This window comes from Erinaceus europaeus, chromosome 20 (assembly GCF_950295315.1).
Source record: "Erinaceus europaeus chromosome 20, mEriEur2.1, whole genome shotgun sequence".
NCBI lineage: Eukaryota > Metazoa > Chordata > Mammalia > Eulipotyphla > Erinaceidae > Erinaceus > Erinaceus europaeus.
In genome coordinates, this window is record NC_080181.1 from 57,590,200 (window position 1) to 57,603,750 (window position 13,551).

A 13,551-nucleotide genomic window follows, 5' to 3' on the forward strand; every position below is an offset into this window, starting at 1 on the left:
CGCTGAGCCCCAGAGATAACCCTGGTGGCAATAAAAAGTAAAAAGGCTTTTTGATCACATGTAATTAGGATATACGGCACCAAGAGAGAGGGTCACCTGCTGGGCTCTCTTTTTCTCCTGCTGCTTGGTCATTTGGCTGTTTTGGAAACCCAGGTGGTTTTGTGTTTCAGGAGCAGGTGCCTGTGAAGACTGGCGGCAGCTTGAGGAGCTGCTGCTTCCCTCCACAGAGGCGGCTTCCCTCTGCGGACAATGAGGGGAGCAGGTGGGCCGAGGGGCGCGTGGGGTCTTGTCAGCAGCACAGCGCTTCCTGGTTTGCAGCTGTTCCCCTGCCTTAGCCCAGGGGTCTGCCGCCGTCCTGCCACGCCACCTCTTTGCTATGGGGCGGCTCAGAAACATGGTTCCGTGCACTGACCACTGTGATGCCCAAGGGAAACTGCGCGATCTCGAGCCTCCCAGCAGCCCCTCTGTGCTGGAGCGCCAGCATCTCCAGGGGCAACCTCACGCTGCAGACTGTCAGGCTGACCGCAGCCTGTCCCCAGCTTCACTGGGGCCTGCCTCTCCCAGTCTCCTTGGCTACAGAGCTCCCTGTCTCCCTCTCCCACCCAGAGAGGCTGCTGCCAGTCTTGCTGGTGCCACCAGTTCAGCCTTTGAGTCCTGCGCTGGGGGCAGACGCGTCCCCGAAGGGAAGTGAAGGGGGGGGGGTTTGAGGCTCTGGCTTGCTGGGCGTCACGTCGTCGGCCTTCTTCCTGCTGTTGCCAGCAGCCTGGCTGCTCTGCCTGGCCATCAGAGTGTGGGAGATGGCTACTGCGCAGCCATTCCGCCCACAGAGAAGCCGGGAGTCAGCGCCGAGAGCTCGCACGCCCGCCCTCCCTGCCGCTCCTCACAGAGCCTAATCGGCGCTGGGACTGGGAGTTGCCTGGCTCTCCAAGCTGAGCAAAACAAAGCAGGCTTCTCACTGGCTGAAAGGGGGACGCACACCCACAGTAGGTGGGTGAGATGGAGCCAAACGCCGGTGCACCTAGTACTGGGTATTCAGCCTCATGCGCAAGGACCCGGGTTCAAGTCCCCAGCCCCCACTAGCAAGGGGACACTTCATGAGTGGTGATGTAGGTGCCATTCTGTGCTTCACTGCCTCTCCACTCGCCATTCCCTCTCCATTTCTCTGTCTCTATATAAAAATAAAAATGTAAAAGCACGGGTGAAATGTTCAGGGGCCAGTTCATTTGGTTCCAGCCCCCAGGCACCCGTGGGAGCAGCTGCAGGGGTGTGTGCCCCGTGAGCAGTGGAGCAGTGCTGTGGCTGGCTCCCCTCTCCCTGCCTAACTAGAAGGTCCACTTCTAGTTAGGAAAAGAAAAGTTGCCTGCGGGAAGCAACAGAATCATGCAGGGGCAAAGCCCCAGGGAATATAACGCTGGCAACAAAAAGGGGGGATGTTCGATTCAATGCTCCCCAAAGCCTGTTCCAGGGGACACTGGTGCTCTGGGACTGTCCCCTGGAGGCATCTCCCTTGACCATATAGGTGGGGATGTGAGTCTCTGATCCCCTCCTCCTGACACACGTGTCCCTCCACCAGGTCAGAGACTCGGATGGTCTGTGTGGGTTTCCATTTGTAAGGTGACACAGCTGTTTCGTCTCTGGAACCTGTTTCAGGAGAGAACCCGCTGCCTTCTGTCTTTGTGCTTCCAGGCTTGCGTGCTTGGTCTGCCGGCCTGCCCTCCTCCCCTCTCCTGGCCTGTTCTGGGTACACATGGTGGGCCAAGCTCCTAGGACCACTTCCTGAAAACGCTGGGACTCAATGTTGCTTTCCAACATCTAGATTCTTTTTTTTTTTAACTTTTTTTTTATTGCCACCAAGATTATCATGCAGGACTGATATTGTCATGCAGGACTGGGTACCTGCATGACAAATCTACTGCCCATTTTGTTCAATATATATATGAAGAGAGAGAGAGAGTGAAGAAGGGATTGAGAATGGAGAGAAAGAGAGAGAGAGAAGAGAGAGACCAGCAGCACGGTTTCACTGGCTCACAAAGTTCCTCCCTGCCCCCAGCAGGTAGGGCCTGGGGGCTTGAACCTGGGTCCTTGTGTTTGGGAAATGCCCTTCCACCAGGTGAGGCTTTTCTGAGAGACTATGGTGGTCTGTGTGGGCCTTTATTTCTAAGGAGATACAGCTGATTAGATTTCCCCACTTCCCCTCACGTCTCCTGACTGCGCTGTGGATTCTATTCTTGCCATCTCTGTGTGGGGGTGGGGGCCGGCGCTCGGGCCGCTTCAGACTGCAGGTTCACGCCTTCCTGCCGTCCAGTCCCTCCCTCGGAGCACAGCCAGGGCCTCGCAGCCCCTCACTGCTCCACATCGGCTAGCTAGCGGGTCGCGCACACTTAGGGAAGAAAGCTCTGTCCTCTACACTTTTCCCTCCTGGGGTGGATCCACGGCTTCCCTTCCCCCCCCCCAGGCTGTGGCTTCCCTCCAAATGCTGCCCAGACTATCATTTCACCACTGCACACTTTGGGCTCCCCGTGGCTCTGAGTCTGGCTCTGCACAGTCTCCTCGTCCTGTGAACACCTGGCCTTGACCAGTGGAGGGTCCCTGCCTGCTGTGCAGGATTGCCTAGGTCCACCCAGGAAGCTTCTGGTGGCGCGCGAGGCTGTTCTCAGCTGAATTCCTGCTGTGGTCTGACTCCACCAGCTCTCCTACTTGCTGTTCTGATATATGTATGTATGCATATTACTGGATAGAGACAGAGAGAAATTGAGAGGGGAGGAGGAGGCAGAGAGGGAGAGAGACAGAGACACCTGCAGCCCTGCTTCACCCCTTGTGAAGCTTTCCCCCTGCAGGTGGCTAGCGGGGGCTTGAACCCGGGTCCTTGCTCACTGTAATGTGAGCGCTTAACCAGGTGTGCCCCCACCTGGCCCTCTTGGTGTTCTGTTTACTCCTGTGCCTCAGAACCTCTGTCTCCAGGCCTGGCTTTGCCTGGGCAGATGCCTCCCCTCCCCGAGGACCCCTTGGCCATGAGGTGTCTTCTCCTGACCTCGGGGCCGGGGTGTCTGGTGGAGCCTTTGGCCTGGGCAGGGCCGCTGACCATAGAGGAGCCTCGGCCCTGAGCTTGGGGCCCGGTGGGTGGCCCTTCACCTTGCTGCCCCTGGCCTGCTTTCCAGCAGTGCTGTCTGTCCAGCTTTCTTTCCCGATAGGCCATCTGTCCTGTTCCGTGCCAGTGCTCAGGGAGGTGTTTCCGTACACATGGTTGGTTGACAGGAGGAGAAACCTGATCTCATTTATTTATTTATTTATTTATGCCTCCAGGGTTATCACTAGGGTGTCAGCACTAGAAACGCACCGCTCCTGGGTGTCAGCACTAGAAACCCACCGCTCCTGGAGGCCGTTCCCCCCACCCCTTTTTTTCTTCCTCCATTTTTTTATTGGATAGGGCAGAGAGAAATTGAAAGGGAAGATAGAAAGGGAGAGAAAAAGATGAACACCTGCAGACCTGCCTTGCTGCTAATGAAGCGACCCCCCTGCAGGGTCTCGAAGCCTGATCCTTGCGCTTAATACTATGTGTGTTTAACCAGGTGTGCCTCCTACCGGCCCCCTAGGAGCTTGGTCTCTTAGTGGACACACACCTGTGGGATAGAGGACCCGGAGCCCCCTGACCCGTCTCGTCCACCTTTCTGTCTCAGTGTCCCGGTGTCTTGCCCACGGGAGGTGACAGCCATGTCTGTGGAAGGATGGTGCAGTGAGTGGCGTCCAGGAGCCCGCGCTGTGTGCGCACTGACTCCCATTTTTCTCCCCCCAAGCCTTTTCCACTCTGGGCTTTGTCAGATAGAAAGACCGAGACAGAGGGGATGCCACAGCATGAAGCTTCCCCAGATGCACTGGCAGCAGGGCTGACACCTTCCCGGCTGAGCTTTCTCCCTGACCCAGGTGTTGACACTTGACTCAGACAGCTGACCATCTGGGTGGCCTTGCCCTCAGCCTCTGACCTTGCAAACTTGGAAGCTCAGGCCTGCAGTCTGTCTTTGGGGCCAGGGCCCATACGCCGAGCATTGACCCATAGGCCCTGGGCAGTGAGGACCCCGGCGAGGGCCACTCAGACCAAGGAGACGTCGGGTCTGACTGGAAGCCGAAGGGCTTCTCTGGCAGAGGCTCTGCGATGGGGCTGGTGCCCTGCTGGGGGCCCAGGGTACTCTGCAGTCACAGCCTTTCTCTTTACGTGCATCACCTCCAAACGTAGGATGTTACTTAGTCGCTCCTGGGACTAACAGACAGACAGACAGACAGCAAGCGCTCATACAGCACACAAGTTAAGCCCAGTGCCATGGGGCCAGGCCCGAGTCTGGGACATGCTTATGAGGAAGCAGGCGCACCACCCAGGTGAACTATTTTGCCTGCTCTATTATATAGATTATTTATTTATTCTTTCTTTCTTTCTTTCTGTATGTATGTATGTATGTATGTATGTATTGTATTTATATTGCCACCTGGGTTATTGCTCAGTGCCAGGTGGCCTTCTTCACCCCCCCTTTCTTCCTTTCTGATTTTCATTAGACAGAACAGAGAGAAATTGAGAGGGGAGTTGGAGATAAGGAGGGAGAGAGACAGGGAGACCCCTACAGACCTGCTCCACCTCATGAAGCTTCGCCCCAGCAGGTGGGGATCCTTGAGCTTGCTGATGTGTGTGCTTAGCCAGGCGCACCGCCACCTGGGCCCTCATATTTCGCTTTACACCAAGATCCACAGGCTAGTCCACAGCCTGTTCACTCTCGGCTCTGCGGGGCTGGACTGCCCCCCTCCACGCCACCCCGTTGGTGCTGCCTGCCTGGGGCTGCGGGTTTCGGCTCTCGAGCCAGGCTGGGGCGCTTTCTCTCTGCCCACAGGGGCGCCCGCACTTGCGTGCAGGACCCCGGCCCTCTCTCTTGCACACTGAGCCCGACTGTCACCCTCGAGGGACGTGAGGAGAGCAGCCTGTCACCCGGTCCTCACTTGTGTTTGCTTCCGCAGCTGCTCAGTGAAAAAATAAGCGGCATCGAAGGGACGAGATTGGATGACGACTTTCTTGACATGGAAAAGGTAAGGACGCTCGCTTCTCTTTCCTTCCTTCCTTCCTTCCTTCCTTCCTTCCTTCCTTCCTTCCTTCCTTCCTTCCTTCCTTCCTTCCTTCCTTCCTCTTTTTGTTCTGTTTGTTTGGTCGCTTGGTTTTCTGGCCAGGCTGACTTGCGAAGTGACGGGAACTCCCCGGGCGGGCGAAGGCGGGCGGCTGGCTGGCTCCCCCTAGGGGACACGAGTCAGAATGCACCTACGAGGTGACTCCCTGTGACTGGCTCAGGCTGGACTGGGGCCGCTGGCCCTGGAAGCTGGTCATCAGACTCTCCTGCATGGGAGGATGTGGGGAGACAACAGAGGTCTCCCTCCAGGGCAAAGGAGCACCCAGGCCCTCAGACGCCCACCAGGAGGGACACCCCCACCGGCCGGGCGGTGGCACTGAGCCTTGGGGTCTCCTGCCCACGGGTGCCCTGACCTTGGGCCACTCCCGAGAGCTCCGTGGTATCAGAACCAGTAAGGTTTTGTTGTGTTTTGTTTTCCCAGAGCCCTGCTCAGCTCTGGGTGGTGGTGGTGTGCGGACTGAGCCTGGGCCAGGAGAGTCTCTTTGCAGGCCTCAGGCTGAAGAGTCTCTCTGTAGAACCATCATGCTGCCTCCCCAGCCCTAGAGCGATTAAGTTTCTAGAAAAAAAGCACTTCATCAAGGGGGAAGATCATTTTGTTTTGCTTTATGAAAGATGTTGGTCTATGAAAACTGAAAAAACATAGGTGGTTTCAGATGCCACTGGCCTACCTGGGTTTACCCCCAGACCCCTCTTGCTGCGAGGGCAGCCTTGCTGCTGCCGGCGACTGAGCACGGGTGTGGAACGGAGCCCCACACACCTCAGGGCTCTTCTGTCCAGCTGAGGGACAGGGAGTTCTGTGCACGGTGTAGCCCTCCCCAGATCCCGAGGAGTAACAAAAGAATTTGAAGATAAAACCTATCCCCTGATTTCTGATAGCAGTAAAAAGAAGGAGATTCTCTAATGTGTGGCAAGTGGCTTGAGGGCTTCCTGAAGAGATGGGTTAGAGGGTGTCAGACCCACCTGCATATCCCGGACGGCAGGAATGGAGGACAGGCACCCGTGACATGCTAGAGAGCCATGCCAATGTGAGGGGACAGAAGTAATGTCAAATGAAGGCCACAGCAAAACTACACCACAGGGAGACAGCTTCACTTTTTTTTTTTAATTTTATTTATTTTCCCTTTTGTTGCCCTTGTTGTCTTTTTATTATTGTTGTTGTTGTTATTTATGTCGTCGTTGTTGGATAGGACAGAGAGAAATGGAGAGAGGAGGGGAAGACAGAGAGGGGGGAGAGAAAGACAGATACCTGCAGACCTGCTTCACCGCCTGTGAAGCGACTCCCCTGCAGGTGGGGAGCCGGGGGCTCGAACCCGGATCTTTACACAGGTCCTTGCGCTTTGCGCCACGTGTGCTTAACCTACTGCGCTACCGCCCGACTCCCGACATCTTCACTTTTAACTGTAGAACGAAGCAGTCATGTGCCCTTCTGGGAAATCATGACAGTTACGAACTAGTCTGTGGCAGATAGCACCGGGGCAGGGAAGCTGGAAGCTGGCACAGGCAGGCAGCACACGGAGAACAGACAGAATTCAGAGCAGGTCACCCACCTCTCGTAAAGTCAGCTTGACAGTAAGAGCCACTGAGGATTTACCTAAAGTATTTTAGACATCTGGACAGCACCTCCTCCTAAACTATGACAAGTGGCTTTGCTGTGCCTCGAGACCTCTGCTTCCCTCAGGTGGAGACCGAGGCCAGGCCAGGAAAGTCACCAGTCTCCCCATGGTCGCTTGGAAGGTTCACCTTCCCAGTTCTGGATGTTTGGTGATTTATAAACATGTAAAGTAGCGGGAGTCAGGCAGTAGCGCAGCGGGTTAAGCACACGTGGCGCAAAGCACAAGGACCGGTTTAAGGATCCCGGTTCGAGCCCCCGGCTCCCCACCTGCAGGGGAGTCGCTTCACAGGCGGTGAAGCAGGTCTGCAGGTGTCTGTCTTTCTCTCCCCTCTATGTCTTCCCCTCCTCTCTCCATTTCTCTCTGTCCTATCCAACAATGATGTCAAATAACAACAACAGTAATAACTACAACAATAAAACAAGGGCAACAAAAAGGAGTAAATTAATATTTTTAAAAAGGGTAACAAGAGGTAAAATAGATCATTTTAAACCATGTAAAGCACTTCTCATATTCAAGAGGGGATGAAGAGGTAAACACTCTTTGGTTCTGCTGTGAAAACTGTGATACAGGGCTAAGTCCTGAATGCGCTTGGTAGAAAATGGTGCTGGGGGGGAGGTGGCGCACCAGGCGAGACGCACACAGGACAAAGCGCGAGGACCTGAGCAAGTTCTTTCCCATTTCACTGGCACTAGCAGGAAATCCCAGGTCGAATCACTCAGCAAAGACGCCTTCAGACAGGTAGGCGACACAGAGGTCATTTGTCAGCCGTCTTGGAGCCTGGACCCGGGATCTCACACGTGCGTGATATGGCCAATGTTTTTGTTCCGTACATTTGGAAAGCGAAAGGGAGGAGAGAGAGAGGGAGAGAAAGAGACAGGAAGACAGGAGAGGCTGCGCAGCACCCTGCCTCCTGCATGGAGCTTCCCCTGGTGCTGGCCCTGGTGTTCCCATGTGGTGCTGGGGCTATAAGCTGGGTCTTGTGCATGGTAAGGCACGCCTTCTACCACCCAGTCCTCTCTCTAAGTTCTTGATGTCATGTTTTTGTTTTCTGAGGTCCATCTTGCTAAATCCTCTTTGTGGTATGAAGTATGAATCTGACATCATTGATTAGCTGGTTGTAAATGAAAACGAAAAACGGGCCAGGCAGTGGTTACGTACACACACTCCAGTGTGGAAAGCCCTGGGTTCCAACCCCAGCCCCCACCTACAGGGGAAGGCTTCACAAGTGGGGAAGCAGGGCTGAAGGTGTCTCTTCCTCTCCCCTCTAAATTTCTATGTCTATGCGGTAGTAAATAAAGAGAGGGTAACTCAGCCCAGCACAGACCCCACGTCATTCCGGCAGGTAGGCTCTGGGGCTCTTGACACTGGCGTCTTCCTCCCACGGGGCTCAGGAAGCCTTTTTTCAGAGGCCTCCGGCCACAGTGCTTCTTCCCTGGCTGACTTCCTGGATTCCTCCCAGTGTGGATCAGAAGTGAAATGTTCTGACACAAGTGTCTGGCTTCAGGCTCACTCAGTAAATGGGGGGGGGGGTTTTTTTTGACTCAGCAACGTTCTGTCTTACTTTTGAGAGACATCAGGTGATCAGGGGTCTAAAAGCCAAGTGAAGTATCGCAGCCTGCTCAGGATTTCTGAATAGCACATTGCTACACATCTTCACATTAAAAAGAGAAATGAGAAGCAGTGTTCTCCCACCTCAGTGGGAATAGTCGACGTTCCCAGCATCGCCAGTCCCCAGAATGTGAAGACGTGTTTGTGTTAAGATCTTCAGCCCGGTGCTGGAGCACTAAAGAGACTCATTTCTGTTTTCCTGTGACTTCAGCGAGTGTGCCACTGATCAACTCTTCTGTGTCTATTTTTTCCCCCAAGAAAATAGACATCACTAACAAAGCCGTCACAGAGATTCTCTCGAGAACCACAGAATACCTCCAGCCAAATCCAGGTACCGTTGGGAAGCGTCTGGTGTTCTGGCGTGGGGTCCGGACCAGCCCGGCAGGGCCGCTCAGTGCGCGCACACACGTGCGCGCGCGCACACACACACACACACACACACACGGAGCGCTGCCTGTCAGTTACCCCTGCCCTCAAGGTGGGCCCTGACTTGCCGCTGAAAGAATGGAGCTCCATGGGTGTTGGGCTGCATCCAGGACCCTGCCCACTGGAGGCCTGCATTCCCGACCCCCTCCACTGCGGCCCCACCGGTTCAGCGCTATAAAGGCACCAGCAGAGGGCGCCCAGGGCCTGAGCGTGTGAGCTTGCAGCCTTGCTGGGACGCCTGTGATCCAGCCACTCCCACATCTGGGAAGGGAACGTTTAGAAACATGGACATTGGGGCCGGGTGGTGGCACTCTGGCTAAGTGTAAGGGCCCGCATGAAGACCCAGGTTTGAGCCCCCGGCTCCCCACCTACAGGAGGGACACTTCACGAGCGGTGAAGCAGGTCTGCTGGTGTCTCTCTCTCTCCCTCTCCCCTCTCTATCTCTCTGTCTCTTACCTCTCAATTTCTCTCTGTCCATCCAATAAAATGGAAAAAATAGCCTACAGGACCAGTGGATTCATAGTGCCAGCACTGAGGCCCAGCAATAACTCTGGAGGCAAAAGGAAAAGAAAGAAAGAAAGAAAGAGAGGAAGGAAGGAAGGAAGGAAGGAAGGAAGGAAGGAAGGAAGGGAACATTGCAGGGCTGGGCGGCGGCACACCAGGTTCTGGGTTCAAACCCTCGTCACGAGTGGTGAAGCAAGGCTGCAGGTGTCTCTCGTCTCTGTCACTCTTGATTTCTCTCTGTCTCTAACCAATAATAAATCCATTTTTAAAAAAAGAAAAGAGAAACACAGACATTGCAGATGCAGTGCCCGGGGAAGGCGGGAGGGGCAGACTGCGTGATTCTGGAGACACAGTGGGCCTGGTGCTGGCAAGCCCCCACCCCGTGGTCGTGGTCATTCCCCCCACCCCGAGTGACAGACCTGCAGCTTAGCACACAGCCTGGAGGGGGCACTCGCCAGCACACAGGCCCCCGCAGCCTGCAGCATGGTGGGGGTCCCCCAGCTGCAGGAGTCACAGTGACAGTGTCCTTAAGCCTACAGAGCCAGGCTGGGGATGCTCAACACGGTGTCCAAGCTGCGCGGGCAGGTGAAGGCCACGGGCTACCCACAGACGGAGGGGCTGCTGGGTGACTGCATGCTGAAGCACGGCCACGACCTGGGCAGCACCTCTACCTTCGGTGAGCGCAGGGACTGGGGGCTCTGGCGGTGTCGCCTTCGTTATCTGTCGGGTAGGACAGTGGGAAATGGAGGGGAAGGAGAGAGACCCCTGCAGACACACCTGCTTCACCACTTGTGAAGTGTCCCCCCTGCAGGGTGAGGATGGGGGGGGCCTCGAACCCAGGTCCTTGTGCTTGGCGATCAGTGCGCTCAAGTAGGTGGCCACCTGGCCCTCATCACTGGTGGTCTCAGCAGGGCCATGCAGGCTCACAGCAGAGTGGAGGAGGCCCCGAGGAATGCCAAGGCCAGCACCCTGGTGTCGCGCCCACCCCACCCCCCCCACACGTCCCTGGCCAGACCCTCACTCGACACGTGTCCCTGTGGGTCTGTTTGTCCCTGAAGTGACTCGCACTCAGGAAGCTAAAGTGGCCTTGCTCTCTCCTATGCCCACTGTGGGAAGGGAAGTGTTGTGCAGGTGACAGGAAGTGGCCCTCTGTGGTGGGAAGGGAAGAGTCATGCAGGTGACAGGAAGTGGCCCTCTGTGGTGGGAAGGGATGTGTCATACAGGTGACAGGAAGTGGCCCTCTGTGGTGGAAAGGGAAGAGTCATGCAGGTGACAGGAAGTGGCCCTCTGTGGTGGGGAAGGGAAGTGTCATGCAGGTGACAGGAAGTGGCCCTCTGTGGTGGGGAAGGGAAGTGTCATGCAGGTGACAGGAAGTGGCCCTCTGTGGTGGGAAGTGTCATGCAGGTTACAGGAAGTGGCCCTCTGTGGTGGGAAGGGAAGTGTCATGCAGGTGACAGGAAGTGGCCCTCTGTGGTGGGGAAGGGAAGTGTCATGCAGATGACAGGAAGTGGCCTTCTTTGGTGGGGAAGGGACGTGAGGACACCCAGCATCCAAGGAGCAGGGCGGCCCAGTGGGTCAAGCAGGAGTGTGGTGCGTGTCACAGGCCCCTGGCTGCAGGGTGAGTGTAGGCGAGCTGGGGCCTGTCCCGGGGGAGTGGACTGTGCTCCCCTGCAGCTGCTCCCGTGTAAGGCAGAACCTCAGGAATGCAGGTTCTGGGGCCTTTCCTCCCTGTGCTTCATAAGACACAACAGCTCAGCCTGGACAGCTTCCTGAGGGGCAGTGGCGGGCCTGCAGTCCACTGCGGTTCTGGGGTACAGCCCCCAGCCAGTCCTGCAGAGAGCTGGACCCTCCGCTGCCAGGGGCCCCAGAGCTGGTCGAGAGTGGGGGGCTTGGCTGTGGTTCCACAGCTGTGTCAGCTGTGCCCCTCTCAGCCCCTGGCCCAGGCGGCCGGTGACAGTCCCACTAGGGGCTCCGCCATTCTCAGGAGCTCTGGTGGCAGGAGCTGACAGAGGGCGTGAGAGGAGCCCCCCTCCCTCGCCAGAGCTCACATGGCCCGGGCGGCCTGGCTTCCTCAGGCAGGGTGGATGCAGCCATCCTCTCTCACCCTTGTTCTGAGTCAGGATTTAGCGGTGCCAGAGAGGGGGACCTGCCACAGACTCATGGCACCCTGGGGTGCTCTGCTGAGTGGCCCTTCTGTCCTGGTTCCCGCCCAAGGCGAGGCGCTGGTGGAGGTGGGAGAGTCCCTGAAGCTCATGGCGGACGTCAAAGACTGCCTGGACATCAGTGTGAAGCAGACCTTCATCGACCCCCTTCAGCTTCTGCAAGACAAAGACCTTCGAGAGATCGGGGTGAGTCCCCAGACAGGCCTTCAGAGCCTGTGCCGGCTGCGCTCACAGAGGCTGAACGGAGCACCGGCCACCGTTCTAGAGCCCTGGGTGTCGTCCTGCCTGCCCACCTGCTCCTGACCCTCACCCGCCGCCTCTTTCCCATCCTCATGGGGCAGGCCGGCCGGCTCCTGCTGCGTGGGCCCCTCCCCGCCTCCCTGAGGTCCACCCCCCCTCGGCACCTCGAGGGCTTTGTCACACCCACCACCACGCCTCTCACCCACCTGTCCCCTTACCAGGCATTCATCTGTGCATCCCTCCATCTGCCTGTCTGTCCATCTGTCCACCCATCTACTCCGTCCCCTCTTCTTTCATCTACCCATCAGTCTGTCCAGCCAGCCAACCGCCAGTTCATTCATTTCATGTATTCACTCATCCCTCCATCCATCTATCCATCCATCCATTTATCCATCTGTCTATCCATCAACCCCCCTGTCTTCATCAGTCTGTCCCGCCATCCATTCACAAATCCAGCACCCATGCATCAACTCATGTGTCTATCTGTCCACCAACCTGTCAGTCCTCCTGTTTGTATACTGTCAGTCCATCCATCCCCTTATCCCACCCTGGCGGCCCTGCAGTGAGGACAGTGCTGCTGAGAGCTGAGGCGCCGAGGCCGGCTATGAGGGCCGCCCCAGGCCCTCGGCCAGGAGAAAGGGGCTGGGGAGGCAGCCGGTCTCTGGGGGCCGAGCTCTGAGGCCGCTGCTGTCTCCCTCCAGCACCACCTGAAGAAGCTGGAAGGCCGCCGGCTGGATCACGATTATAAGAAGAAGCGGGCGGGTAAGGTGCCCGATGACGAGATCAAACAAGCAGTAGAAAAATTTGAAGAGTCAAAGGAGTTGGCTGAAAGAAGCATGTTTAATTTTTTAGAAAATGACGTGAGTATTTCGACGTGCCAAGATGGCGATGGGGAGAAGCATCGGCCCTGTGGCCAGGCGCACATGTCAGCAGCCGACGGGGCCTTCCCGCCGTCCTGTGGCGGCCGGCTCGGCTCAGCTGAACCCCGGGGTCCTGCCTCTGCCTTGGCTCTCTTGGGGGTGGGGGGTCTGGGGCATACGCAGCATCTCAGCTGGGGGCCTGCAGCCTGTGCAGCATCCAGAAGGTGGCGGTGTGCAGGTGCCTGTCTGTGTGTGTGTGTGTGCCTGCGTCAGTGTGTGTGTATCTGTGTGTGCCTGTGAGTGTGTACATGTGTGTGCACGTGTCTGTGTATGTGTCTGTGTGTGTGTCTGTGTATGTATGTGTGTGTGTCTGTGTGTATGTGTGTGTGTCTCTGTGTATGTGCCTGTGTTTGTGCCTCTGTGTGTGTGTCTGTGTGTCTGTGTGTGTCTGTGTGTCTGTGTGTGTGTGTGTGTGTGCCTGTGTGTCTGTGTGTGCCTATGTGTGTGTGTATGCGTGTGCCCATGAACCACGCTGACAGGGAGGAGGAGAGGGCACAGGGCAGCTGAAGCATGGCTTACAGGCCGAGGGCCGCAGCTGGCATCTGTCCTAGCAAAGCGCCGCGGTTCTTTATGGGCAGTGCGGGTGGCGTGGATGGGAAGAGGGCCTCACTCTGCCTAAAAAGCCAGGAGCGGTGAAGTGGGAGAACTATGCCCGGGCCGCCTCCCACCCCACCTCGGGCTCAGGAAGGGGGTGTGGAGCCCTCGGGCCCACCCCGCAGTGCTGCCTCCGGGGCACCCAGAAATAAGCCTGTTTCTGCACCACCCCAGGCAGCCTGGAGGCTCCCCCAGAGCACCCCTCTTTAGGCCTCTGGGCTTTGCACCCGGGGAGTTTTCCTGCCCTTTCCTTGTGTTCGGTGCGGGTCAGTGGTACGTTTCAGTCCAGCCCAGATCCCGGCTCAGTTCCCGACAAGAGATG

At 56.9% G+C, this 13,551-nt stretch overlaps 1 protein-coding gene across 7 annotated transcripts in view; it reads left to right on the plus strand.

The window, feature by feature from the left end:
- The window catches only part of SH3GL3 (SH3 domain containing GRB2 like 3, endophilin A3), a 38,330-nt gene that overhangs the window by 11,765 nt on the left and 13,014 nt on the right, over nt 1–13,551 (plus strand). For 5 of the 7 annotated variants that reach the window (XR_001601472.2, XR_009546643.1, XM_060179537.1 and 2 more), the window contains exons 2-6: nt 4,999–5,067; nt 8,642–8,714; nt 9,846–9,989; nt 11,528–11,661; nt 12,417–12,575. Coding sequence is in view for 5 of the 7 variants with exons in the window: in XM_060179537.1 (XP_060035520.1) it covers nt 4,999–5,067; nt 8,642–8,714; nt 9,846–9,989; nt 11,528–11,661; nt 12,417–12,575 (579 nt within the window). In the remaining 2 variants the exon portion in view is untranslated. Of the gene's footprint in view, nt 1–4,998; nt 5,068–8,641; nt 8,715–9,845; nt 9,990–11,527; nt 11,662–12,416; nt 12,576–13,551 lie in introns of those variants that run through there. The other 2 variants (XM_060179539.1, XM_060179540.1) reach the window with 2 other exon arrangements.